The sequence below is a fragment of the Salmo salar genome, chromosome ssa06, assembly GCF_905237065.1.
Source record: "Salmo salar chromosome ssa06, Ssal_v3.1, whole genome shotgun sequence".
Classification (NCBI taxonomy): Eukaryota; Metazoa; Chordata; class Actinopteri; order Salmoniformes; family Salmonidae; genus Salmo; species Salmo salar.
The window spans coordinates 54,346,091-54,373,709 of record NC_059447.1 but is presented as its reverse complement, the minus strand read 5'-3'; the positions used below and the strand labels follow the sequence as shown (position 1 = coordinate 54,373,709).

Below are 27,619 nucleotides of genomic sequence, written 5' to 3'. Positions count from 1 at the left end.
TGTTGCTAGGTGGAGTTAAGGCCCAAAGAGACCAATCTACACTTTTATTCCTGTAAGTAGACATGTGAAGCTGAAAGAAAATCATATTTCAATGTATATCAAACCATTTAGAAATGTATTCATATATAAAAGACCCATATATAGTGGGGTCCGACATTATTGATAAAGATGATCAAAACTGATTATAAAATAATTCAAATACTGAGCTATCTTGCGTGTAAAAAAGGGGGAAATGAAATGATTTTATAATAATAAAATTGCTCAGAGAATTAAAGGTTGTTGGGAGCTGTGCTTTGGCAAAGTAGGTGGGGTTATATCATGCCTGTTTGGCCCTGTCCGGGGGTATCGAAGGATAGGGCCACAGTGTCTCCCGACCCCTCCTGTCTCAGCCTCCAGTATTTATGCTGCAGTAGTTTATGTGTCGGGGGGGCTAGGGTCAGTCATATCTGGAGTATTTCTCCTGTCTTATCTGGTGTCCTGTGTGAATTTAAGTATGCTCGCTCTAATTCTCTCTCTCGGAGGACCTGAGCCCAAGGACCATGCCTCAGGACTACCTGGCCTGATAACTCCGTGCTGTTGTTCTGTTATAATCTCCACCCTGCACAGCCAGAAGAGGACTGGCCACCCCTCAGCCTGGTTCCTCTCTAGGTTTCTTCTTAGGTTCTGGCCTTTCTAGGGAGTTTTTCCTAGCCACCGTGCTTCTACACCTGCATTGCTTGCTGTTTGGGGTTTTAGGCTGGGTTTCTGTACAGCACTTTGTGACATTAGCTGATGTAAGAAGGGCTTTATAAATACATTTGATTTAGTCTACTTTGTGCATGATACAAGTCATTTTTCCAACAATTGTTTCCAGACAGATTATTTCACTTATAATTCACTGTATCACAATTCCAGTGGGTCAGAAGTTTACATACACTAAGTTGACTGTGGCTTTAAACAGCTTGGAAAATTCCAGAAAATGTCATTGCTTTAGAAGCTTCCGATAGGCTAATTGACATCATTTGAGTCAATCGGAGGTGTACCTGTGGAGGCATTTCAAGGCCTACCTTCAAACTCAGTGCCTCTTTGCTTGACAATATGGGAAAATCTAAAGAAATCAGACAAGATCTCAGAAAAAAAATGTGTAGAACTCCACAAGTCTGGTTCATCCTTGGGAGCAATTTACAAACGCCTGAAGGTACCACATTCATCTGTACAAACAATAGTACGCAAGTATAAACACCATGGGACCACACAGCTGTCATACCGCTCAGGAAGGAGGCGCGTTCTGTCTCCTAGAGATGAACGTACTTTAGTGCGAAAAGTGCAAATCAATCCCGGAACAACAGCAAAGGACCTTGTGAAGATGCTGGAGGAAACAGGTTCAAAAGTATCTAAATCCACAGTAAAATGAGTCCTGTATCAACATAACCTGAAAGGCTGCCCAGCAAGGAAGAAGCCACTGCTCTAAAACCGCCATCAAAAAGCCAGACTACGGTTTGCAACTGCACATGTGGACAAAGATCGTACTTTTAGGAGAAATGCCCTTGGTCTGATGAAACAAAAATAGAACTGTTTGCCCATAACGACCATCGTTATGTTTGGAGGAAAAAGGGGGAGGGGCTTGCAAGCCGATGAACACCATCCCAACCATGAAGCACGGGGGTGGCAGCATCATGTTGTGGGGGTGCTTTGCTGCAGGAGGGACTGGTGCACTTCACAAAATAGATGGCATCATGAGGAAGGAATATTATGTGGGTATATTGAAGCAACATCTCAAGACATCAGTCAGGAAGTTAAAGCTTGGTTGCAAATGGGTCTTCCAAATGGACAATGACCTCAAGCATACTTCCAAAGTTGTGGCAAAATGGCTTAAGGACAACAAAGTCAAGGTATTGGAGTGGCCATCACAAAGCCCTGGCCTGAATCCTATAGAAAATGTGTGGGCAGAACTGAAAAAGCGTGTGCGAGCAAGGAGGCCTACAAACCCGACTTAGTTACACCAGCTCTGTCAGGAGGAATGGGCCAAAATTCACCCAACTTATTGTGGGAAGCTTGTGGAAGGCTACCCAAAACATTTGACCCAAGTTAAACAATTGAAAGGCAATGCTACCAAATACGAATTGAGTGAATGTAAACTTCTGACCCACTGGGAATGTGATATAAGAAATAAAAGCTGAAATAAATCACTCCACGTCAGCACCAACGAAGTTAGGATGAAACAGTCAGAGGTAATCAAGCGCAACATAGCTTCAGCGTGTAAATCAGCCAGAAAGATGTGTTGGCATCGAGTATTTGTCTCTGGCCCCCTCCCAGTTAGGGGGAGTGATGAGCTCTACAGCAGTCTCACAACTCAATCGCTGGTTGAAAACTGTTTTCTGCCCCTCCCAAAAGATATAATTTGTAGATAATTGGCCCTCTTTCTGGGACTCACCCACAAACAGGACCAAGCCTGACCTGTTGAGGAGTGACGGACTCCATCCTAGCTGGAAGGGTGCTCTCATCTTATCTACGAACCTAGACAGGGCTCTAACACAATGAAATTTGGTGCAGCCCAGGCAGCAGGCTGTTAGCCAGCCTGCCAGCTTAGTGGAGTCTGCCACTAGCACAGTGTAATCAGCTCAACTATCCCCATTGAGACCGTGTCTGTGCCTCGACCTAGGTTGGGCAAAACTAAACATGGCGGTGTTCGCCTTAGCAATCTCACTAGAATAAAGACCTCCTCCATTCCTGCCCTTATTAAAAGAGATCGTGATACCTCACATCTCAAAATTGGGTTACTTAATGTTAGATCCCTCACTTCCAAGGCAGGTATAGTCAATGAACTAATCACTGATCATAATCTTGATGTGATTGGCTTGACTGAAACATGGCTTAAGCCTGATGAATTTACTGTGTTAAATGAGGCCTCACCACCTGGTTACACTAGTGACCATATCCCCCGCGCATCCCGCAAAGGCGGAGGTGTTGCTAACATTTACGATAGCAAACTTCAATTTACAAAAAACCCGTCATTTTCGTCTTTTGAGCTTCTAGTCATGAAATCTATGCAGCCTACTCAATCACTTTTTATAGCGACTGTTTACAGGCCTCCTGGCCCATATACAGCGTTCCTCACTGAGTTCCCCAAATTCCTATCGGACCTTGTAGTCATAGCAGATAATATTCTAATTTTTGGTGACTTTAATATTCACATGGAAAAGTCCACAGACCAAAAGGCTTTCGGAGCCATCATCGACTCAGTGGGTTTTTGTCCAACATGTCTCTGGACCTAGTTTTGTCCCATGGAATAAATGTTGTGGATCTTAATGTTTTCCCCCATAATCCTGGACTATCGGACCACCATTTTATTACGTTTGCAATCGCAACAAATAATCTGCTCAGACCCAAACCAAGGAGCATCAAAAGTCGTGCTATAAATTCTCAGACAACCCAAAGATTCCTTGTTGTTTTTGGTTGTTTGCTTTGGCACCCTTCAACATTACATTTATGCATGCAAACACTCACTTACACTACTGATTACACACCATTGATAATTACTTTATTTAATAAATATATATTTTGATACTCCTTGTCTCCCCGTTGTCTCCCTTTTGTTGCGAACTGAGCCGGTTCGTAACATAAGGAAGTGGATGGCTGCAAACTTTCTACTTTTAAACTCGGACAAAACAGAGATGCTTGTTCTAGGTCCCAAGAAACAAAGAGATCTTCTGTTGAATCTGACAATTAATCTTGATGGTTGTACAGTCGTCTCAAATAAAACTGAAGGACCTCGGTGTTACTCTGGACCGTGATCTCTCTTTTGACTAACATATCAAGACTGTTTCAAGGACAGCTTTTCCCATTTACGTAACATTGCAAAAATCTGACATTTTCTGTCCAAAAATGATTCCATGCTTTTGTTACTTCTAGGTTAGACTACTGTAATGCTCTACTTTCCGGCTACCCGGATAAAGCACTAAATAAACTTCAGTTAGTGCTAAATACGGCTGCTAGAATCCTGACTAGAACCAACATTTGATCATATTACTCCAGTGCTAGCCTCCCTACACTGGCTTCCTGTTAAGGCAAGGGCTGATTTCAAGGTTTTACTGCTAACCTACAAAGCATTACATGGGCTTGCTCCTACCCATCTTTCCGATTTGGTCCTGCCGTACATACCTACACGTACGCTACGGTCACAAATAGCAGGCCTCCTAATTGTCCCTAGAATTTCTAAGCAAACAGCCGGAGGCAGGGCTTTCTCCTATTGAGCGCAATTTTTATGGAATGGTCAGCCTACCCATGTGAGAGACGCAGACTTGGTCTCAACCTTTAAGTCTTTATTGAAGACGCATCTCTTCAGTAGGTCCTATGATTGAGTGTAGTCTGGCCCAGGAGTGTGAAGGTGAACGGAAAGGCACTGGAGCAACGAACCGCCCTTGCTGTCTCTGCCTGGCCGGTTCCCCTCTCTCCACTGGGATTCTCTGCCTCTAACCCTATTACAGGGGCTGAGTCACTGGCTTACTGGTGTTCTCCCATGCCGTCCCTAGGAGGGGTGCGTCACTTGAGTGGGTTGAGTCACTGACGTGGTCTTCCTGTCTGGTTGGCGCCCCCCCTTGGGTTGTGCCGTGGCGGAGATCTTTGTGGGCTATACTCGGCCTTGTCTCAGGATGGTAAGTTGGTGGTTGAAGATATTCCTCTAGTGGTGTGGGGGCTGTGCTTTGGCAAAGTAGGTGGGGTTATATCCTGTCTGTTTGGCCCTGTCCGGGGGCATCTTTGGATGGGGCCACAGTGTCTCCTGACCCCTCCTGTCTCAGCCTCCAGTATTTATGCTGCAGTAGTTTATGTGTCGGGGGCGAGGGTCAGTCTGTTATATCTGGAGTATTTCTCCTGTCTTATCCGGAGTCCTGTGTGAATTTAAGTATGCTCTCTCTCTTTCTCTTCTCTCTCTCGGAGGACCTGAGCCCTAGGACCATGGCCCAGGACTACCTGGCATGATGACTCCTTGTTGTCCCCAGTCCACCTGGTTGTGCTGCTGCTCCAGATTTAACTGTTCTGCCTGCGGCTATGGAACTCTGACCTGTTCACTGTGATTACTATTATTGGACCATGCTAGTCATTTATGAACATTTGAACATCTTGGCCATGTTGTTATAATCTCCAACCGGCACAGCCAGAAGAGGACTGGCCACCCCTCATAGCCTGGTTCCTCTCTAGGTTTCTTCCTAGGTTTTGGCCTTTCTAGGGAGTTTTTCTAGCCACCGTGCTTCTACACCTGCATTGCTTGCTGTTTGGGGTTTTAGGCTGGGTTTCTGTACAGCACTTTGAGATATCAGCTGATGTAAGAAGGGCTATATGAATACATTTGATTTAGAGTCAACATGGGCCAGCATCATCATGTTATTCCAAATAGAACACAATACATGGAACTTGCAGGTTACGGAAATATTTTTCAAGTTGAGATCAGACAGATCAGATCGAAGTATTGGTTATAATAGACCATATATGTGAAAGTATTGGTTATAATAGACCATATACGTGACACAGTATTGGTTATAATAGACCCGATACGTGACACAGTATTGGTTATAATAGACCCGATACGTGACACAGTATTGGTTATAATAGACCCCATACGTGACACAGTATTGGTTATAATAGACCCCATACGTGACACAGTATTGGTTATAATAGACCCCATACGTGACACAGTATTGGTTATAATAGACCCCATACGTGACACAGTATTGGTTATAATAGACCCCATACGTGACACAGTATTGGTTTTTGAGATGGTTTGGTATTTTACATTTACATTTAAGTCATTTAGCAGACGCTCTTATCCAGAGCGACTTACAAATTGGTGCATTCACCTTATGATATCCAGTGGAACAACCACTTTACAATAGTGCATCTAAATCTTTTAAGGGGGGGGTTAGAAGGATTACTTTATCCTATCCTAGGTATTCCTTAAAGAGGTGGGGTTTCAGGTGTCTCCGGAAGGTGGTGATTGACTCCGCTGTCCTGGCGTCGTGAGGGAGCTTGTTCCACCATTGGGGTGCCAGAGCAGCGAACAGTTTTGACTGGGCTGAGCGGGAACTGTGCTTCCTCAGAGGTAGGGGGGCCAGCAGGCCAGAGGTGGATGAACGCAGTGCCCTTGTTTGGGTGTAGGGCCTGATCAGATCCTGAAGGTATGGAGGTGCCGTTCCCTTCACAGCTCCGTAGGCAATCACCATGGTCTTGTAGCGGATGCGAGCTTCAACTGGAAGCCAGTGGAGAGAGCGGAGGAGCGGGGTGACGTGAGAGAACTTGGGAAGGTTGAACACCAGACGGGCTGCGGCCTTCTGGATGAGTTGTAGGGGTTTAATGGCACAGGCAGGGAGCCCAGCCAACAGCGAGTTGCAGTAATCCAGACGGGAGATGACAAGTGCTTGGATTAGGACCTGCGCCGCTTCCTGTGTGAGGCAGGGTCGTACTCTGCGAATGTTGTAGAGCATGAATTTATTATATATATATATATTTGAGATGGTTTGGGATGAGTTGGACAGCTGAGTGAAGGAAAAGAAGCCAACAAGTGCTCAGCATATGTGGGAACTCCTTCAAAACTGTTGGAAAAGCATTTCAGGTGAAGCTGGTTGAGAGAATGCCTAGAGTGTGCAAAGCTGTCATCAAGGCAAAGGGTGGCTACTTTGAAGAATCTCAAATATATTTTGATTTGCTTAACACTTTTTGGGTTACTACATGATTCCATATTTTACATTTTACATTTTAGTCATTTAGCAGACGCTCTTATCCAGAGCGACTTACAGTAGTGAATGCATGCATTTTTTTTTTGTACTGGCCCCCCGTGGGAATCGAACCCACAACCCTGGGGTTGCACACACCATGCTGGCGTTGCAAACACCATGCTCTACCAACTGAGCCACAGGGAAGACCCCATACGTGACACAGTATTGGTTATAATAGACCCCATACGTGACACAGTATTGGTTATAATAGACTCCATACCTGACACAGTATTGGTTATAATAGACCCCATACTGGTACAGAATATGAGTTGGCCTACTGTAGGCCTAAGTTATCTGGCTATGCTCCATGCAATATGCTGTGAGCTTGTATTTATTATGGATCCCCATAAGCTGCTGCCAAGGCAACAGCTACTCTTCCTGGGGTCCAGCATAATTAAGGCAATTATTAAAAAAATTAAACATTACAATACAGATTTCACATCATATTAAGTGGGTGCCATCACACCTCTACTAACACAGTCCATGTGTACATGTGTGAAATGTGAATATGTTATCAGTCTCTGCTGTTCCATAAGGTGTAAATTTATCTGGGTTTTTTTCAATTAATTTTACTGCTGGCATGAGTCACTTCATGCGGAATAGAGTTCCATGTAGTCATGGCTCTATGTAGTACTGTGCGCCTCCCATAGTCCATTCTGGACTTGGGGACCGGGAAGAGACCTCTGGTGGCATTTCTTGTGGGGTATGCATGGGTGTGTGCCAGTAGTTCATAAAGACAGCTCGGTGCATTCAACATGTCAATACCTCTCACAGATACAAGTAGTGATGAAGTACATTTCTTCTCCACTTTGAGCCAGGAGATCGACAAGCATATTTTAAATGTTAGCTCTCTGTGTACATCCAAGGGCCAGCCGTGCTGCCCTGTTCTGAGCCAATTGCAATTTTGTTAAGTCCCTCTTTGTGGCACCTGACCACACGACAGAACAGTAGTCCAGGTGCAACAAAACTAGGACCTGTAGGACCTGCCTTGTTGATAGTGCTGTTAAGAAGGCAGAGCTGCGCTACATTATAGACAGACTTATCCCCATCTTAGCTACTGTTGTATCAATATGTTTTGACCATGACAGTTTACAATACAGGGTTACTCGATTTGCCCCAAATACAATGCTTTTTTAAAAAAATATTTAGGACTAACTTATTCCTTGACACCCATTCTGAAACTAAGTGCAGGTGTTTGTTAATTGTTGCAGTCATTTCGGTTGCTGTGGTAGCTGACATGTATAGTGTTGAGTCATCCGCACACACAGACGCACTGGCTTTACTCAAAGTCCGTGGCATGTTTTTAGTAAAGATTGAAAAAAGTAAAGGGGCCTTGACAGCTGCCCTGGTGAATTCCTGATTCTACCTGGATTTTGTTGGAGAGTCTTCCATTAAAGAACACCCTCTGTGTTCTGTCAGACAGGTAACTCTTTATCCACAATATAGCAGGGGGGGTGTAAAGCCCTAACATATACACTACCGTTCAAAAGTTTGGGGTCACTTAGAAATGTCCTTGTTTATTTATTAATTTTACCTTTATTTAACTAGGCAAGTCAGTTAAGAACATATTTTTATTTTCAATGACGGCCTAGGAACAGTGGGTTAACTGACAGATTTTTTATCTTGTCAGCTCAGGGATTCGAGCTTGCAGCCTTTCAGTTACTCTGTGCAAATCAATTTTAAAACATTTTTGACATGCGTTTTTCTGTTTTTTTGTTTGTTATTCTGTCTCTCATGGTTCAAATAAACCTACCATTAAAATGATTGACTGATCATTTCTTTGTCAGTGGGCAAATGTACAAAATCAACAGGGGATCAAATACTTTTTTCCCTCACTGTATATAAGGTCCCACAGTTGACAGTGCATGTCAGTGCAAAAACCAAGCCATGAGGTCGAATGAATTGTCCTTAAAGCTCCGACACAGGATTGTGTCGACGCACAGATCTGGGGAAGGGTACCAAAACATTTCTGCAGCATTGAAGGTCCCCAAGAACACAGTGGCCTCCATCATTCTTAAATGGAAGAAGTTGGGAACCACCAAGACTCTTCCTAGAGCTGGTCGCCCGGGCAAACTGCACAATCGGGGGAGAAGTGCCTTGGTCAGTGAGGCAATCAAGAACCCGATGGTCACTCTGACACAGCTCCAGAGTTCCTCTGTGGAGATGGGAGAACCTTCCAGAAGGACAACCATCTCTGCAGCACTCCACCAATCAGGCCTATATGGCCAGACGGAAGCCACTCCACAGTAAAAGGCACATGACAGCCTGCTTGGAGTTTGCCAAAAGGCACCTAAAGGACTCTCAGACCATGAGAAACAAGATTCTCTGGTCTGATGAAACCAATATTGAACTCCTTGGCCTGAATGCCAAGTGTCACGTCTAGAGGAAACCTGGCACCATCCCTACGGTGAAGCATGGTGGTGGCAGAATCATGCTGAGGGGGGGTTCAGTACCAGGGATTGGGAGACTAGTCAGGATCGAGGCAAAGATGAATGGAGCAAAGTACAGAGAGATCCCTGATGAAAACCTGCTCCAGAGCTCTCAGGACCTCAGACTTGGGCGAAGGTTGACCTTCCAACAGGACAACAACCCTAAGCACACAGCCAAAACAACGCAGGAGTGGCTTCAGGACAAGTCTCAAAGTCCGCGAGTGGCCCAGCCTGAGCCTGGTCTTAAACCTGATCCAACATCTCTGGAGAGACCTGAAAATAGCTGTGCAGCGACGCTCCCCACCCAGCCTGACAGAGCTTGTGGATCTGCATAGAGGAATGGGAGAAACTCCCCAAATAAAGATGTGCCAAGCTTATAGCGTCATACCCAAGAAGACTTGAGGCTGTAATCACTGCCAAAGGTGCTTCAACAAAGTACTGAGGAAAGGGTATGAATACCAAAGCACATTACATTTTTTTATAATTTAGCAAAAATGTAAAAAAAAAACTGTTTTTGCTTTGTCATTATGGGGTATTGTGTGTAGCTTGATGAGAGAAAAAAACTATTTAATATATTTTAGAATGATGCTGTAAACTAATGAAAAATGTGGAAAAAGTCAAGGGGTCTGAATACTTCCCAAAGGCACTGCACATTGGCTTTAAAATCTATGGCAAGATTTGAAAATGGCTGTCTAGCAATGATCAACAATCAACTTGACAGAGCTCGAAGACATTAAAAAAAAGAATAATGGGCAAATATTGTACAATACAGGTGTGCAAAGCTCAGAGACTTACCTAAAAAGACTCAGCTGTAATTGACTCAGGGGTGTGAATACTTATGTAAATTATATATTTCAGTATTTCATTCTCAATAAATTCGCTACAATTTCTAAAAACTTGTTTTCACTTTGTCATTATGGGTTATTGTGTGTAGATATGCCTCCTTGCCCGTTCAACATTTCCTCATCTCCCACCCCTTTAAATGCGACTATCCCCGATGCTTCTCACTCTTTTTTGCCTGCCCCGCTACAAAGTTTCTCCCTGCAGGCAGTCACTGAGTCTGAGGTGCTAGAGGAGCTCCTGAAACTTGACCCCAAAAAACCATTTGGGTCAGATGGTTTAGACCCTTTCTTCTTTAAGGCTGTGAAGGATTAAAATTGATGGGTTTCTTCTAAAGAAGATTATGTTGTTATTAATTTGCTTCCGTGCCATTGTACTTATGCTCACTGTATAGCTCAATATTGAGGCCTCTATCTGTGTCTAGCTCTCTGCCAGAACCCGCAACCCTGCGTCTGAGAGTGAGAAAAGGGACTGAGGGTGATAGCGAGACACAGAGTGTGTGTCTGTTTTTCTCTGAAACAAGAGCAGATTTGCATGCCACTGAGACAGGTTCTCAGAAACCTTGTGTTAAGAATAACTTGTTATTTTAGCTGCACATGCAGAGTTTGATATAGGGTATATAAGATCCTGTCTTTCTTTTGTTCGGGGCAGAACTCAGGAGAGACATCAGTTGTGTCTCATGTTTGATCTTTGACTGCTGTCTACAGCTATATTTTGATTCAAATTGTTATGATTTATAAGTGCACATTTTGAGTGTTCCTTATTTGTTAAGTAAATAACGGAGCCCAGAAAAGTGGAACCAACAGCTGCTGCCCCTATCATCGCCAAGCCTATCTCAAACCTTTTAACCTGTCTCTCCTCTCTGGTTCCCATTGCTTGGAAGGCAGCCATGGTTCGTCCTTTATTTAAAGGGGGAGATCAAGCTGATCCTAACTGTTATAGGCCTATTTCTATTTTGCCCTGTTTATCAAAACTGTTGGAAAAACTTTTCAATAATCAGCTGACTGGCTTTCTTGATTTCTATAGTATTCTCTCTGGTTTGCAATCTGGTTTCCGCTGAGGTTATGGATGTGTCACTGCAACCTTAAAGGTCCTCAATGATGTCACCATTGCACTTTATTCTTAGCAATGTTGTGCTGATATTTTTATTGACTTGGCCAAAGCTTTTGATATGGTAGACCATTCCATTCTTGTGGGCCGGCTAAGGAATATTGGTGTCTCTGAGGGGTCTTTGGCCTGGTTTGCTAACTACCTCTCTCAAAGAGTGCAGTGTATAAAGTCAGAAAATCTGCTGTCTCAGCCACTGCCTGCCACCAAGGGAATACCCCAAGGCTCAATCCAAGGCCCCACGCTCTTCTCAATTTACATCAACAACATAGCTCAGGTAGCAGGAAGCTCACTCATTCATTTATATGCAGATGATAGTCTCATACTCAGCTCGCCCCTCCCCGGATTTTGTGTTAAATGCTCTACAACAAAGCTTTCTTAGTGTCCAACAAGCTTTCTCTACCCTTAACCTTGTTCTGAACACCTCCAAAACAAAGGTCATGTGGTTTGGTAAGAAGAAAGCCCCTCTCCCCACAGGTGTGATTACTACCTCTGAGGGTTTAGAGCTTGAGGTAGTCACCTCATACAAGTACTTGGGAGTATGGCTGGACAGTACACTGTCCTTCTCTCAGCACATATCAAAGCTGCAGGCTAAAGTTAAATCTAGACTTGGTTTCATCTATCGTAATTGTTCCTCTTTCACCCCAGCTGCCAAACTAACCCTGATTCATATGACCATCCTACCCATGCTAGATTACGGAGACATCATTTATAGATCGGCAGGTAAGAGTGGCTAGATGTTCTTTACCATTCGGCCATCAGATTTGCCACCAATGCTCCTTATAGGACACATCACTGCACTCAATACATTTTGTAAACTGTCCATCTCTGTATACCCGGCGCAAGACCCACTGGTTGATGCTTATTTATAAATCCCTCTTAGGCCTCACTCCCCCCCCCCCCATCTGTGATATCTACTGCAGCCCTCATCCTTCACATACAACACCCGTTCTGCCAGTCACATTCTGTTAAAGTTCCACAAAACACACACATCCCTGGGTCGCTAATATTTTCAGTTCGCTGCAGCTAGCGACTGGAACGAGCTGCAACAAACACTCAACCTGGACAGTTTTATCTCCATCTCTTCATTCAAACACTCAATCATGGACACTCTTACTGACAGTTGTGACTGCTTTGCGTGATGTATTGTTGTCTCTATCTTCTTGCCCTTTGTGCTGTTGTCTGTGTCCAATAATGTTTGTACCATGTTTTGTGCTGCTACCATGTTGTGTTGCTACCATGCTGTGTTGTCATGTGTTGCTGCCTTGCTATGTTGTTGTTTTAGGTCTCTATGTAGTGTTGTCGCTCTTGTGGTGATGTGTGTTTTGTCCTATATTTGTATTTAATTAATTAATTATTTTTAATCCCAGGCCCCCGTCCCCACATGAGGTCTTTTGCCTTTTGGTAGGCCGTCATTATAAATAAGAATTTGTTCTTAACTGACCTGCCTAGTTAAATAAAGGTTAAAGAAAAAAATAGATATATTTAATCCATTTTGAATTCAGGCTGTAACAACAAAATGTGGAAAAAGGCACTGAGTGAGTATATTGAGATATAGTTTTGTATTGGGCCATATGTAAGTGAGTGAGTATATTGAGGTGTATTTGTACCTGTGGAGTTGTTGCTGAAGTAGATGAGGCGTGGTTGTTCGGAGCCCAGCAGGTTCAGACTGCCCTCCACATTCAGAGGCCTTATCTGAGGAGGGCAGGGACATGGGTTACACCAAGCCACACATTCATACACGCATGAAGGGGTATAAACATGCGCATGATGCGTAAAAACACACGTGCCCAAAAACACTAACACTCTTCTCACTCATGGGTGTGCACACACTTAACACTCACCCCCTACACACACCCGAGATTAGAACACGTATCCTCTCATACACTCACCAAGATGGGGCATTAGGCTCCCTGTTCCTGGAGGGCTACCCTCCAGTAGGTTTTCAATCCAACCCCAGTTGTAACTAACCTGATTTAGCTTATCAATCAGCTAATTATTAGAATCAGGTGCACTAGATTAGGGTTAGAGCAAAAACCTACAAGAGGGTAGCTCTCCAGGAGTTGGAGGGGTGTGGCTAGGTACAAGTGTGTGTTTGTATGTGAGAGAGAGTGAGAGTGTCTGAGAATCTATGCATCTGCCTAAGTGAGTTTTGAATGCAAGCACCAATGCGTCTAAATATGTAACATGATCAAACGTGTGTAGTGGATCACCTGTTCACACATTTAATTTTGCCTGCTCAAGAATATCTTACAGGCTACAACACCATATAGACACATGGCACTGAGTGTACAAAACATTAAGAACACCTTCCTAACATTGAGTTGCACTCCCCCCTTTGCCCTCAGAACCACCTCAATTTGTTGGGGCATGGACTCTACAAGGTGTCAAAAGCATTCCACAGGAATGCTGGCCCATGTTGACTCCAATGCTTGAAAAAACACAGCAGCGTTTCAGTTCTTGACACAAACGGTGCGCCTGGCACCTGCTACCATAGCCCTTTCAAAGGCACTTAAATCTTTTGTCTTGACCATCCACCCTCAATGCCACACATACACAATCCATGTCTCAATTGTCTCAAGGCTTAAAAATCCTTCTTCCCTGTCATCTACGCTGATTGATGTGGATTTAATAAGGGATCATAGTTTTCACTTGGTCAGTCTGACATGCTTTGTACTAGAGGTCGACCGATTAATCGGAATGGCTGATTAATTAGAGCCGATTTCAAGTTTTCATATTAATCGGTAATCAGCATTTTTGGACACCGATTATGGCCGATTACATTGCACTCCACGAGGAGACTGCGTGGCAGGCTGACTAACTTACGTGAGTACAGCAAGGAGCCAAGGTAAGTTGCTAGCTAGCATTAAACTTACCTTATAAAAAACAATCAATCAATCTTAACATAATCACTAGGTAACTACACATGGTTGATGATATTATTAGTTTATCTAGCTTGTTCTGCGTTGCATATAATCGATGCGATGCCTGTTAATTTATCATCGAATCACAACCTACTTAGCCAAAACGGGTGATTTAACAAGCGCATTAGCGAAAAAAGCACTGTCGTTGCACCAATGTGTACCTAACCATAAACATCAATCACTTTCTTAAAATCAATACACAAGTATATATTTTTAAACCTGCATATTTAGTTAATATTGCCTGCTAACATGAATTTCTTTTAACGAGGGAAATTGTGTCACTTCTCTTGCGTTCTGGGCAAGCAGAGTCAAGGTATATGCAGCAGTTTGGGCTGCCTGGCTTGTTGCGAATAGTGTGAAGACCATTTCTTCCTTACAAAGACCGTAATTAATTTGCCAGAATTGTACATAATTATGACATAACACTGAAGGTTGTGCAATGTAGCAGCAATATTTAGACTTAGGGATGCCACATGTTAGATAAATACGGAACGGTTCCATATTTCACTGAAAGAATAAACGTTTTGTTTTCGAAATGATAGTTTCCGGATTCAACCATATTAATGACCTAATGCTCGTATTTCTGTGTGTTATTACTGAGTGGTGGTAGGCAGCAGTAGGCTTGTAAGCATTCATTCAAACAGCACTTTCCTGCGTTTGCCAGCAGCTCTTCGCTGTGCTTCAAGCATTGTGCTGTTTATGACTTCAAGTCTATCAACTCCCAAGATTAGGCTGGCAATACTATAGTGCCTATAAGAACATCCAATAGACAAAGGTATATGAAATACAAATGGTATAGAGAGAAATAATCCTATAATAACTACAACCTAAAACTTCTTACCTGGGAATATTGAAGACTCATGTTAAAAGGAACCACCAGCTTTCATATGTTCTCATGTTCTGAGCAAGGAACTTAAACGTTAGCTTTCTTACATGGCACATATTGCACTTTTATTTTCTTCTCCAACACTTTGTTTTTGCATTATTTAAACAAAAATTAACATGTTTTATTATTTATTTGAGACTAAATAGATTTTATTGATGTGTTATATTAAGTTAAAATAAAAGTGTTCATTCAGTATTGTTGTAAATGCCATTATTACAAATATATATAAAACAATTGAAGAAATTGCCCGATATATCGGTATCGGCTGTTTTTGGTCCTCCAATAATCGGTATCAGCTTGAAAAATCATAATCGGTCGACCTCTACTTTGTACACTCAGTGTATACAAGCAGACACTAGACAGATTCATTTTAACGTCATTGGTGCATTTACACCCCACATCCATGCAGGGGCACTCTTGTGTACTTTCAACAGGCAGTCATGCAGTGGGGGGACACAAAGGCAACAATGTAATTTCACAATACATCTAGTGACATGCACAAGAAAATGCAGGCAAGGCAGAAAATAATTTGCCACTACTCAAAATTATTCCAACACATGAAATAGAGCATTATGTTCAACCAGAACCATTGTTCTACATGGGCAAGGTAATGCCATTGACTCAAATTCAATAGATAAGAGTGAACTAGGTCCAGTAGAGCCCTATAAAATCCAGATTTTTGCCTGATTCCATTATGTTTTTTCCCAAATTCTGTTTTCTACGTTTTGTTTTTCCAGGTTTCCGTTTATCATTAGCATTGTCGCTAAGAGCTACACAGCGTAGACTAGACATACCGCACACAACACACACAGATGGACATTCCAGACTGTTGAACGGGCAGCGCTGCTCTTTTGCCTGATGACTCACCCTGAATTTAATTGATCTACTCTATCGATCGCTACATATATTTAGTCTGAAACTGCAATCCTTCAAGTCATTTGTGTGACTTCAAAATGGGGGGCGTTGTACAAAAATTAATCAGCGATTGGATCGTCTCTAACAAATCTAACCAATCAGAGTATCAAAGATAATAACCCCATCATGTAAGCCTGTTCAGGCCTAACCCATCGGTTCTGGGACCAATCAGAACGGTGAGAATGTGTTTGCAATCTAGAAATCAATGGGGAGAGTGGCAAATCCAGACTCATCAGTTGGCAGGAGCAATGTGGATGGGTAGCCATGGAAAGCTGCTCTTACCTTCCTCAGTGAAATGGTCTGGACCCACTCGGTGGTGTGGATGTCAAACACATCCACTCCGTACTCGCTGTACACCGTCAGGTAAGACAAGTTGGAGCCTGGCGGACACACAGGAGACACACGCTGAGCAAAAACAAGAGGCCTCCACAATTTCATCTATTTGTAGGATCGAATATACCAGATCGTTTTCATGTTTGAATAATATAAAAATGTTGTCTGTTAGTGCCCCTTTGGATAGCTAACAATTTCTGGGTGTCATGCATTCAGGCATTCTACATAGGCTGTTATAAGGTGTCTCTACCACTATTATCTGGAGCCGACATTGTTGTTAAGCCCTATTATTACATGTCATTCTGCATTTCTTAAAAAAAAAATATATATATATATATACATACACACACACACACACACAAACTGAGATCTGAAAGTATTGGGACAGTGACAAGTTGTTGTTTTGGCTTTGTACTCCAGCACATTGTATTTGAAATGATACAATGACTATGAGGTTACAGAGCAGACTGTATTAAACTACTTTAATACACAAACAGTACCAGTCAAAAGTTTGCACACACCTACTCATTCAAGAGTTATTCTTTATTTGTACAATTTTCTACATTGTAGAATAATAGTGAAGACATCAAAACTATGAAATAACATATGGAATCATGTAGTAACCAAAAAAGTGTTAAACAAATCAAAATATATTTTAGATTCTTCAAAGTAGCCACTCTTTGCTTTGATGACATCTTTGCACACTCTAGGCATTATCTCAACCAGCTTCATGAGGTAGTCACCACAAATGCATTTAAATTATTAACAGGTGTGCCATGTTAAAAGTAAATTTGCGGAATTTCTTTACTTCTTAATGTGTTTGAGCCAATCAGTTGTGTTGTAACAAGGCAGGTATGGTATACTGAAGATGGTCTTTTACCAAATAGGGCTAAGTCCTTATTATGGCAAGAACAGCTCAAATAAGCAAAGAGAAACAGTCCATTACTTTAAGACATGAAGGTCAGTCAATGCGGAACATTGAGAACTTTGAAAGTGCAGTTGCAAAAACCATCAAGCGCAATGATGAAAATGGCTCTCATGAGGACCGCCACAGGAAAGGAAGACCCAGAGTTACCTCTGCTGCAGAGGATAAGTTCATTAGAGTTACCAGCCTCAGAAATTGCAGATCAAATAAATGCTTCACAGAGTTCAAGAACCAGATATCTCAACATCAACTGCCTTTCATGGTCGAATTGCTGCAAAGAAACCACAACTAAAGGACACCAATAATAACAAGAAGACTTGCTTGGGCCAAGAAACACAAGCAATGAACATTAGACCAAAGGACAGATATCCACTGGTCTAATGAGTCCAAATTTGAGATTTTTGGTTCCAACTGCCACGTCTTGGTAAGACGCAAAGTAGGTGAACGGATGATCTCCGCATGTGTGGTTCCCATTGTGAAGCATGGAGGTGGTGGTGTGATGGTGCTTTGCTGGTGATACTGTCTGTGATTTATTTAGAATTCAAGGCACACTTAACCAGCATGACTACCACAGCATTCTGCAGCGATACGTCATCCCATCTGGTTTGCGCTTAGTGGCACTATCATTTGTTTTTCAACATGATAACAACCCAACACACCTCCAGGCTGTGTAAGGGCTATTTGACCATGAAGGAGAGTGATGGTGCTGCATCAGATGACCTGGCCTCCACAATCACCCGACCTCAACCCAATTGAGATGGTTTGGGATGAGTTGGACCGCAGAGTGAAGGAAAAGCAGCCAACAAGTGCTCAGCATATGTGGGAACTCATTCAAGACTGTTGGAAAAGCATTCCAGGTGAAGCTGGTAGAGAGAATTCCAAGAGTGTGAAAAGCTGTCATCAAGGCAAAGGGTGGCTACTTTGAAGAATCTCAAATATAAAATGTATTTAGATTTAACACTTTTTTGGTTATTACATGATTCCATATGTGTTATTTCATCGTTTTGATGTCTCCACTATTATTCTACATTGTAAAAAAGGAAAAAAAACCTGGAACGAGTAGGTGTGTTCAAACATTTAACTGGTACTGTAAGCGAATTTATCCCAATAATTGTGGTCCCCTAAAATGGGGGTATTATGTACTAAAAGTGATAAACGGTTCACCCTCAAATTAAAGCTGAAAGTCTGCAATTTAACTTCAATGATTGTATCATTTCAAATCCAAAGTGTTGGAGTACAGAGCCAAAACAACAACATCATTGTCACTGTCGCAATACATTTGGAGCTCACCGTACATTTTAAGATAGTTTCTGATTTTATTGAACAGATAGAAGATGACAGTGGGGAAAGACAGGGAGAAGTTGTGTCAAAGAGCAGTAGGCCGGATTCAAACTTGTGCCGAAACCATAGATGTGTGTGCCAGATGCTGCAGCATTACCGTTAGACCAGCAAGGCCACTGTATTTCTTCTCCAAACCTTGCCTAACCCAACTTAACCACTTAAAATAAAACAAAACCGTTACGTACTGCAGGCTAGCGGCGTGGCGGGCCACATCAGTTCCTGGGCCCTGCTCCTCCTTCCTGTGGGGTCCACATAGATGCCTAGCTGGCTGAAGCAGAGCAGCAGCTCGGCCGTGCCCACCTCCAGGGCGTGCAGCGCGTCCAGGGGCTGCTGGGCCAGGAAGGCCAGCGACGGGTCCCCGGGGCTCACCAGGCTTACGGGCGATGACTCACCCTGGAGGGCCAGCAGGGCGAAGCCCGAGGGGTAGCCCACGCACAGGCGCTCACGCACCATGCCCAGCCACTGGGCCACCCCCGGGGCCTGCACCTCCCACAGCTTGCGGTGGTGCGGCTTGGCCCAGGTGATCTCATAGCACAGCACCTGGTAGAGGTGGTGGGGGGATATTTTGCCATATATTCAGGCAAAGCAGCAGATGTAAAGGACCTTTCATGTCACCTTTGATGTAGCTAGTATGAGTTCGCTTATGAATGATTTGCAAAGCATCAATGCAGTGCTTATGAAGACTTTATGGATGCTACCTTTATATGGTTTGTTTTGAAGTGGGGAAGATAAATGTATCTTATGACTCCCCCCCCCCATTTCTTATAAAAGTCACATAACTTCACCTTCACATGAAATTTTAACTATTTTGTATTGGAACTCTTTTATTAACTAACTTTGTTTTACTTTAGTCACTAAATTTGCCTGCATGTGTAAATAAGTAAATAAATAAATACTGACCTGGCGCTTGATGGCGGCCAGCAGGCAGGCGGGTCCCCCGGGACGCAGCATGCCGGTGGTCAGCGCCTGGCAGCCCTTGGTCTCTGTCAACTTGATGTCAAAGGCCGACTCAGCCCCCTCCAGCGCCCCCCAGGGGTGCAGGTGCACGTGGCGGTTGCGTCCGCACAGCAGGGCCACCATCTTCTCTTTTGGGATCAGCTCGATCTGGTGCACCTTCTTGCAGTCAGCCGCCCGGACGATCACTGGAGGAGGGAGAGAGGGGGGAGTCAACAGGGGAGTCTGTAGGGCAGGGCTCCCCAACTAGCAGCCCGTGAGCCAAATTTTCAGCCAGGGTTCATTTGCATCTCACAAATGCTCTATAGAGCAGATCATCAGGATAACAAATGCTCCAGGATCTGGATCATAAAGGGATACGTGAGATCGCCCATATAGGCTCAGATGATTCGGAACACAATTACAAATAATTTGTAGACTGCAAATTGACTGCAAGAAGCCCAAACAGATAGTCAAATATTCTAACACAATCATTTCAAACCCTTCTGTCTATTATGTGTGGGAATATCAATACTTTGGAACAGATTTGCTAAATTTAAATCACGGAGCTGATTTGATTATGTTTTTATAGTCTTATGTCCAACAATTGCTCAGAAAACTTGAGGGGCCAAATAAAATCATCTCCAAGTGATTTTAATTTTGGAAATCTGTTCCAAAGTATTCGTATTCCCACACATAATAGACAGAAGGGTTTGAAATTATTATGTGTTAGGCAAATATTATATCTGTTTTGGCTTCTTGCAGTCTACAAATTATTTGTAATTATGTTCCGTATCATCTTAGCCTCTATGGGCGATCTCACATATCCCATTAACAACTTATTTGGATAGTCCATCCGTAACATTTCAACTAACTAGCTACTGACCCTAACCTTAGCTCTAACCTTAACCCTTACATTTAATCTAAACCTAACCGTAACCTTAGCAAGCAGTTACTTATCAACAGATTTGTTGATAGTATGACAAGCAAAATTACAGAAGTCTAAAAATTATTGAGCTGCATCGAGGAGTCTACATGTTGCTGTGCACAAAGCCAGTTCTGTTCATATCATATCATCTGAGCCTCTATGGGAGCTCTCACATATCCCTGTTTGATCCAGATCCTGGAGCTGATGATCTACACTATAGAACATTTGAGAGATGCAAATTAACTCTGTTTGAAACAAATCCTGTGGTGGGTCCAAGATCCAGGACCACAGTACCAGGTATCGTGATGTGCCAGTGCGAGTTGAGCAACTTTTTTGCCTGTTGTAAACAAGCTAGCTTGCTACTGTCATGCAGAATGAGCGTCTAGGCAAATCGCACCATGAAACTGTGATTTTCAGGTCTTGTGAAAGCACAACGTATATGGTCGAATTTTCACAACCGCTCCAGGAAACCGTACCATGGTATCGGATGTCAAACTGTGAAAACGCCCAGGAAACCGTACTGTGGTATTGGATGTCAAACTGTGAAAACGCCCAGGAAACCGTACCATGGTGTCAAACTGTGAAAATGCCCAGGAAACCGTACCATTGTATCGAATGTCAAACTGTGAAAACGCCCAGAAACCCGTACCATGGTATCGAATGTCATATGTGAAAACAGCCTATGAGTGAATATGACCAGATGTCGGATAAGTATATTCTTACCATCTCTGGTGACCTCCACTACAAACAGGCCTTCCTCTGTGCCCAGGGCAATACGCTCTCGATCTGCAGAGAGAAGAGCAGTCAACAGTCAGTCACACTTTATGACAGTCACACATTCTCTGCATACACCTCTCTCTCTCTCTCCCTCGCTCTCTTTCTATTTCCCCCTCTCCATTTTTCCAACACATTCTGGAACTCATTTATTCATCAATACATACCTTACATTTGTTACTATGAAAAACGCATAAACAAAACCCACAAGAGATTGAACAAATGTTTAACCCTTGAATATAGTTTTTTTTTTTACCTGTTCCAGCTACTAAACTGTGTAAAAGCTGCAATCAGAAAAAAAGATTTACACAAATGTTTTGCTGGTCACGAATGATAAATGAGGCCCACTGTCCCACTCACTGATCATGGAGAGTGTGGTCTTGATGGCAGACAGAGAGGAGTCGTATGCCTCGCACACACACACACACACACACACACACACACACACACACACACACACACACACACACACACACACACACACACACACACACACACACACACACACACAGCGCAGTTGTGTTGGTGAGATGTAAATGTCACATACATTTCCATTTCCTCCAACTCACCGACGATGGCGGCGGAGAGCATGGTCTTGATGGCGGGCAGTGACGAGTTGTAGGCCTCGTGCATGACGTGCACCACGCAGTTCCTGAGGCGGTTCTTGGCCAGGATGCTCTGAAGGCCCTCCAGGATGCCAACCCACTTCCTCTTCTCTGCCTCGCTCTCCGCCAGCACCAGTAGGGAGGCGGTGCACACTGGCGAGCTCAACAGGGATGATGTCACCTGGGACAGAGGCGAGGGCGAGGGTTAATAATAACTGGAAGTGTCTTTGGGTCCTTTAATGGTGCATTTCCATACAGGATTTACCGCAGTGTTTTACCCAAAAGGCTCAGACTTTTCTGTTTCCATCTACGGGGGCCGGCACCTGTTGTTTCACTGGGCCATGGCGCCGGAAAACCTGCTTTCACCTGGGGCAAAAGCCAGGTCACTGGTACTTTTCAGCTGGCATTTACAAAACAACAACTTCGAACTTTAACACCTTCTCACAAAGCAACAGTCTTGATGAGGTTGTTGATTTTGCTCTCCCAAAGTTCAGTGTCACACTCCTAATGGACACAATTACACTACAGTTAACATTAACATAAACACTGGCAACACACTGGTGTGGGGGTAAAGTCTCCATGGAAATGCAGCAGAAAATTGCTATATAAAACCCATGTTTAATTATTCTTATTTCAATTTTGTTTGTGTTAACTTTTTTCACATAGGAAACATCACATATTAACAGTAGATTAGAATAAAATTTGAGTAATCAATATAATAACATTCACAAAAAGGGTAATGTGTTATGATACTTATTATGTGTATGATTCAATACAACACTCCATAGTAACTCATAGTTATAACATCCTTCAGAAAGTGTTACAATAATGACTTTACTTAGAGATTGTTTATTGGGTTTTCTCCGATAGGAAACATCATCCCATAGTAGGAATATATTATAAAAAAGGGTCAATATAATAACTTTAGACATATAGCATTTTTCATGCTGCAGTTCGAAGCTTACCCTGAATATGCAGGGGACATCTTTGCGGGTGGCGTGGATGACGTCTGAGGCCATGACGGAGCTGACGGAAAATTCCTCATCCCTGTGGACATACACAGAACATAGTGTTAACAAACAAACAAACACAAACACACACACACACACACACACACACACACACACACACACATCCTACCTGAGGTCCAGGACCTGACTGGTCACCACGCCCGGCTGGGTGGACTTGCCCTCAGGCACCTCGTACAGGAAGAGTTTACAGTCACACACCACGGCGTACGCCCGTTGCCAGCCCTTCTTCACCCCCGTGGGCTTGGGGATCTGACGGAGAGGGGAGCAGCAACCTTTCAATTGAGGTCTGTTTATGTTGTTCAATTCCAATGCACGCTACAGTTCCTATCTTGTTAAGCTGAACAGAATTTAGATGTTTTGATTGTTAACTCCAAATGACACAATGATTAGGTTCCAATTTAACACCGTTTACTTCACAGTATCTCCACGGTACATAGTTGCCATTACACTCAGGCCCGGTCCAACAACAAGGGAAACGTCTGCACAGGCGCACTAATAACAGAGTGATAGCACCGTAATAACAGAAGTATAGGGATACTTAAAACATGAACTAAACATTAATTACATCGGATATAACATCCCAAAATGATATTAGTGAATTATCATGTAACTGAATTACGCATGACACTCTGAAACTTCAGGGCCAAGACCATGACTTAACCATAGAATTATATTGACTTGAATGGGAAAAAGCCTCTGACTGCACACTTATTGGTACACACAACATGCAGCCAGAATGCATGTTCTAGTCATTCTATTTCTACAGTCATAACCTTTCACTAGGTGCTCACCCTGACGAAGCCCTTGTAGGCGGTGCCGATGCCCCTCTGTACGTCGATGCCCAGCGGCCTCTTGGCCTGCTCGGGGGGGATGGGGCACACCAGGGGGGCGTTGTCCTTACAGGACACGTGGCAGATGAAGGAGCACACTGGCGAGAGCGAGGGAGAGAGAGTATTCGTTTACAAGGATACATGCAGTACAATGGCGAGCTGCAGTATCAGATCTGCTGTTTATTTAAAATGTTAGTTTGTTTGCCAGGAAAAAAAAATCCTCAGTCCCCCAACTCACCGACAATGGCGGCGGAGAGCGTGGTCGTTCGTGTGTATGAAACCTACCTTCGCAGGCGTAGCCCTGGCGGATGAGGCCCACCATCAAGGAGCTGCAGTGGGTGCACTGGGTGGGGCTGGAGAAGGTCTTGATGCTCAGCTGGTGTGCTTTGGGCTGCGGGCACATGCACGCAAACACACACAAGAAGAGAGAGATAAGAACACAGAACACACAGCCAAGCATTACAGACTACCTGACAGCGTGTGTGTGGGGCCAGGCGGTACCTTTGGTGCGGTCAGCAGAGATGTCTGATAGACAGGGGACAGGGCGGCAGGGGCAGCAGCAGGGGGCTTGGGGACTGGCTCCTGTGGGAGAGAGAGCGGTCAAAGTTCACAGGTCAGCAGGTCAGAATGGAAAAAGGATAGAGCTGAGTCGTGTTCATACGGCACCAAATGGAAGATAATTTACTGAAACAGGGAGGGACTACATTGAGTTGCCCAATAAGAAACACAATTTTCTTTTTTTTCCGTTGCAAGACTTTTTCCCTTGCATACCCTAATGAAAAGAACTCTGGTTCTATACTGTGAAACTGAACTACGCTTTACTGGGATAAGATAATCCTGAATGTAGCTCATTGAATGACTAAGGTCAAATGTTAATTCTAGAAATTAATTTAATTAATTGACTGGAAAAATGTCCCTGCATTTCACCTAATTTGATAATGAGTTAAAACACACCTAAACCCTGTTAAAATGAACAATAGGCATTGTGAGTCATAGCACACCACAAAAGCTTAAATTGTACAATGGTGACTGGTGAACTGGGATGACACAAAGGGAACGTCTGAAGAAAGGATGTCTGGGAGGAATGTGCGACGGGGCGGAAGTGAGAGAGTGAGAGAGTGAGAGAGTGAGTGAGTGAGTGAGTGAGTGAGTGAGTGAGTGAGTGAGTGAGTGAGTGAGTGAGTGAGTGAGTGAGTGAGTGGACACTCACATCCTGTTCGGATGCCACAGAGATTGACGGGGAGAGGACGTCGGACTTCTGGGGCGTGGCGTCAATTTCGCTGACAGAGCTGCCCTGGAGGAGGGAGAGGAATGACAGGACAAGTAAGTGTGTGTGTCTATGTACTGGGCGGGTGGTACTAATTTCCAGTGTCTAAATGCCTGTGTTGTGTCCAGATGTGTTCCTCTCCTCAAATACTTGTGTTTCCCATGTACTAACTAGTGTTTTGATAAACTAGTATCAGTATCTGAGGCGGGGAGCACATCTCAACAACACCTGCACCAACTCATACACATAAGAACTGCCAATGCAATTAGTATTTGACCATCATGAAGGAATACTAGGGACATGTACGGAGTTGATGTGGTTTTGTGAATAAAACTAAAATACACTGCTCAAAAAAATAAAGGGAACACTTAAACAACACAATGTAACTCCAAGTCAATCACACTTCTGTGAAATCAAACTGTCCACTTAGGAAGCAACACTGATTGACAAAACATTTCACATGCTGTTGTGCAAATGGAATAGACAACAGGTGGAAATTATAGGCAATTAGCAAGACACCCCCAATAAAGGAGTGGTTCTGCAGGTGGTGACCACAGACCACTTCTCAGTTCCTATGCTTCCTGGCTGATGTTTTGGTCACTTTTGAATGCTGGCGGTGCTTTCACTCTAGTGGTAGCATGAGACGGAGTCTACAACCCACACAAATGGCTCAGGTAGTGCAGCTCATCCAGGATGGCACATCAATGCGAGCTGTGGCAAGAAGGTTTGCTGTGTCTGTCAGCGTAGTGTCCAGAGCATGGAGGTGCTACCAGGAGACAGGCCAGTACATCAGGAGACGTGGAGGAGGCCGTAGGAGGGCAACAACCCAGCAGCAGGACCGCTACCTCCGCCTTTGTGCAAGGAGGAGCACTGCCAGAGCCCTGCAAAATGACCTCCAGCAGGCCACAAATGTGCATGTGTCTGCTCAAACGGTCAGAAACAGACTCCATGAGGGTGGTATGAGGGCCCGACGTCCACAGGTGGGGGTTGTGCTTACAGCCCAACACCGTGCAGGACGTTTAGCATTTGCCAGAGAACAGCAAGATTGGCAAATTCGCCACTGGCGCCCTGTGCTCTTCACAGATGAAAGCAGGTTCACACTGAGCACATGTGACAGAGTCTGGAGACACCGTGGAGAACGTTCTGCTGCCTGCAACATCCTCCAGCATGACCGGTTTGGCGGTGGGTCAGTCATGGTGTGGTGTGGCATTTCTTTGGGGGGGCCGCACAGCCCTCCATGTCCTCACCAGAGGTAGCCTGACTGCCATTAGGTACCGAGATGAGATCCTCAGACCCCTTGTGAGACCATATGGTGGTGCGGTTGGCCCTGGGTTCCTCCTAATGCAAGACAATGCTAGACCTCATGTGGCTGGAGTGTGTCAGCAGTTCCTGCAAGAGGAAGGCATTGATGCTATGGACTGGCCCGCCCGTTCCCCAGACCTGAATCCAATTGAGCACATCTGGGACATCATGTCTCGCTCCATCCACCAACGCCACGTTGCACCACAGACTGTCCAGGAGTTGGCGGATGCTTTAGTCCAGGTCTGGGAGGAGATCCCTCAGGAGACCATCCGCCACCTCATCAGGAGCATGCCCTGGCGTTGTAGGGAGGTCATACAGGCACGTGGAGGCCACACACACACTACTGAGCCTCATTATGACTTGTTTTAAGGACATTACATCAAAGTTGGATCAGCCTGTAGTGTGGTTTTCCACTTTAATTTTGAGTGTGACTCCAAATCCAGACCTCCATGGGTTGATAAATTGGATTTCCATTGATTATTTTTGTGTGATTTTGTTGTCAGCACATTCAACTATGTAAAGAAAAAAGTATTTAATAACATTATTTAGTTCATTCAGATCTAGGATGTGTTATTTTAGTGTTCCCTTTATTTTTATGAGCAGTGTACATCAGCCCATATTTACAATGCCTTCAGAAAATATTCACACCCCTTAACTTATTCCACATTTTATTGTGTTACAGCCTGAATTCAAAATTGATTACATTTTTTTGTCACATCTATACACACACAAAAACCCATAATGACAAAGTGAAAACTTGTTTAAGAACTTTTTGCTAATGTATTTAAAATTAAAGAGACATTTTTATTTACATAAGTATTTACACCCGAGTCAATACATGTTAGAATCACCTTTGGCAGTGATGACAGCTGTGAGTATTTCTGGGTAATTCTCTAAGAGCTTTGTACACCCGGATGGTACAATATTTGAACATTATTATTTACTAAATTCTTAAAGCTCTGAAGTTGGTTGTTAATCATTGCTCGACAGCAATTTTCAAGTCTTGCCATAGATTTTCCAGCTGATTTAAGTCTAAACTGTAACTAGGCTAATCAGGGACATTCAATGTCATCTTGGTAAGCAACTCCAGTGTACATTTGGCCTTGTGTTTCAGGCTATTGTCCTGCTGGAAGGTGAATTTGACTCCCAGTGTCTGTTGGAAAGCAGACAACCAGGTTTTCCTCCAGGATTTTGCCTGTGCTTAGCTCTATTCTAGTCCTTGCCAATGACAAGAATACCCATAACATGATGCAGCCACCACCATGCTTGAAAATATGAAGAGTGGTACTCAGTGACATAATCCTTTGTATTCAGGACAAAGTACATTCCTTTGCCACATTTTTTGTTGTTGCAGTTTTACTTTAGTGGCTTATTTTTATTTAACTAGGCAAGTCAGTTAATAATAATGTTTCATGTTCGGGAACTCCAATTTGAGCAGCAGCAGCTGAAAAATGAGCTCCTACAAATATTGAAATTTACATGGTTTTTAGAGTGAAGTAC

General features: G+C 43.6%; 1 protein-coding gene across 13 annotated transcripts in view; it reads right to left on the bottom strand.

The window, feature by feature from the left end:
* LOC106607646 (serine/threonine-protein kinase MRCK beta) overlaps positions 1 to 27,619 on the bottom strand; it is a 145,913-nt gene that overhangs the window by 14,653 nt on the left and 103,641 nt on the right. For all 13 annotated transcript variants that reach the window (XR_006770272.1, XR_006770273.1, XR_001329245.2 and 10 more), the window contains 12 exons: positions 24,761 to 24,844; positions 24,052 to 24,132; positions 23,836 to 23,941; positions 23,512 to 23,648; positions 22,830 to 22,969; positions 22,655 to 22,736; positions 21,654 to 21,870; positions 21,034 to 21,096; positions 19,350 to 19,591; positions 18,635 to 18,989; positions 16,133 to 16,230; positions 12,736 to 12,820 (listed from right to left, as the gene is read on the bottom strand). Coding sequence is in view for 10 of the 13 variants with exons in the window: in XM_045720721.1 (XP_045576677.1) it covers positions 12,736 to 12,820; positions 16,133 to 16,230; positions 18,635 to 18,989; positions 19,350 to 19,591; positions 21,034 to 21,096; positions 21,654 to 21,870; positions 22,655 to 22,736; positions 22,830 to 22,969; positions 23,512 to 23,648; positions 23,836 to 23,941; positions 24,052 to 24,132; positions 24,761 to 24,844 (1,690 nt within the window). In the remaining 3 variants the exon portion in view is untranslated. The remainder of the gene's footprint in view (positions 1 to 12,735; positions 12,821 to 16,132; positions 16,231 to 18,634; positions 18,990 to 19,349; positions 19,592 to 21,033; positions 21,097 to 21,653; positions 21,871 to 22,654; positions 22,737 to 22,829; positions 22,970 to 23,511; positions 23,649 to 23,835; positions 23,942 to 24,051; positions 24,133 to 24,760; positions 24,845 to 27,619) is intronic.